The sequence below is a fragment of the Neophocaena asiaeorientalis genome, unplaced genomic scaffold, assembly GCF_003031525.2.
Source record: "Neophocaena asiaeorientalis asiaeorientalis breed wild unplaced genomic scaffold, Neophocaena_asiaeorientalis_V1.1 scaffold177, whole genome shotgun sequence".
NCBI classification, from domain to species: Eukaryota; Metazoa; Chordata; class Mammalia; order Artiodactyla; family Phocoenidae; genus Neophocaena; species Neophocaena asiaeorientalis.
In genome coordinates this window covers 5,839,647-5,841,002 of record NW_020172779.1, presented here as the reverse complement: position 1 = coordinate 5,841,002, position 1,356 = coordinate 5,839,647, and the positions used below count along the sequence as shown (strand labels likewise).

At 67.0% G+C, this 1,356-nt stretch overlaps 1 protein-coding gene across 3 annotated transcripts in view; it reads left to right on the top strand.

Moving 5' to 3' along the window:
- The first annotated feature begins 216 nt into the window (after positions 1–216).
- SNTB1 (syntrophin beta 1) overlaps positions 217–1,356 on the top strand; it is a 217,179-nt gene continuing 216,039 nt past the window's right edge. Inside the window, exons 1-2 of one of the 3 annotated variants that reach the window (XM_024741010.1) lie at positions 217–396; positions 564–1,343. In XM_024741010.1, the coding sequence (XP_024596778.1) occupies positions 770–1,343 (574 nt within the window). In that variant the 5' untranslated portion in view covers positions 217–396; positions 564–769. The remainder of the gene's footprint in view (positions 397–563; positions 1,344–1,356) is intronic. The other 2 variants (XM_024741011.1, XM_024741009.1) reach the window with 2 other exon arrangements.

The window sequence follows — 1,356 nt, the reverse complement described above, 5'->3', positions numbered from 1 at the left end:
AACCCAGGGCCTCTGCCTGAGTCTACCTTTTCAGCCCCTGCGAAAAGGAGAGACAGGTAAGAACTCAGCAGGAGGAGCCGAGACTTGGTTTGAGGAAGCCAGAGGGAGGAGATTTGAATCTAGACACCCCTGGGGGGTAGGACTGAAAGGCGATTCAACAGAGGGTGTGAAAGGGGAGGGGGCTTGGGAGCATCAGGCAGGGGACCAACGCAGGACACACAGACCACGCCAAGGTGCGGTGTGGGCGCCCGCGGAGAAGGGCGGGTGGAGAAGAGACGCCTGGGGCGGGGTGGAAGGGAAGCTGTCCCTGCGGCGACGTGCCCTCGGAGGAGGGAGGCGGGGAGGGTCGAGCGGGCGCGCGGCGTGTGACCGCCGAGGCTGCGGCGGCTGGAACAGGTGAGCGGCCGCCAGGCGCTGGGTCCCCGTCCTTCCCCGGTAGCGACTCCCCCTACCGACCCTCGCCGGCGCTTAGCCGTTACGCGGCTTCTCCTCGGTTTGGGGTTTTGCCACTGGCAGCTGGTTTTTTTCCCCTTTCCTGTTTCTGTCTCTCCTTCTTCTTTTAGGTTGCTCCACCCCGCCCAGGATCAGGCCAGGGGGAACCGGCCGCACCGCGGTTGCCAACTCGCGCAGGGCGCTTCGGCGAAGTCCCGGAGTGGAGTCCCGCGTCCCGCCTCCTCCCTGCGGGGCGCGCTCTCCTTGCTCCCCCCGCAACCCTTCCCCACTTTTCCCCCCTTTTGCAATCACATGGCATTTTAAGAATGCCGGAAAGATGGCGGTAGCGGCGGCGGCGGCAGCGGCGGCCGGGCCGGCCGGCGGGGGAGGCGGCCGAGCGCAGCGGAGCGGGCTGCTGGAAGTTTTGGTGCGGGATCGCTGGCACAAAGTTCTGGTGAACTTGAGCGAGGACGCCCTGGTTCTGAGCTGCGAGGAGGGCGCTGCGGCGTACAACGGCATCGGGACCGCCACCAATGGCTCGTTCTGCAGGGGTGCCGGCGCGGGGCACCCGGGCGCGGGCGGCGCGCAGCCCCCGGACTCGCCCGCCGGGGTCCGCACCGCCTTCACCGACCTGCCCGAGCAGGTGCCCGAGTCTATCTCGAACCAGAAGCGCGGCGTGAAGGTGCTGAAGCAGGAGCTGGGCGGGCTGGGCATCAGCATCAAGGGGGGCAAGGAGAACAAGATGCCCATCCTCATCAGCAAGATCTTCAAGGGGCTGGCGGCGGACCAAACGCAAGCCCTGTACGTAGGGGACGCCATCCTGTCCGTAAACGGGGCCGACCTGCGGGACGCCACCCACGACGAGGCGGTGCAGGCGCTGAAGCGCGCTGGCAAGGAAGTGCTGCTGGAAGGTGAGGGGTTAAC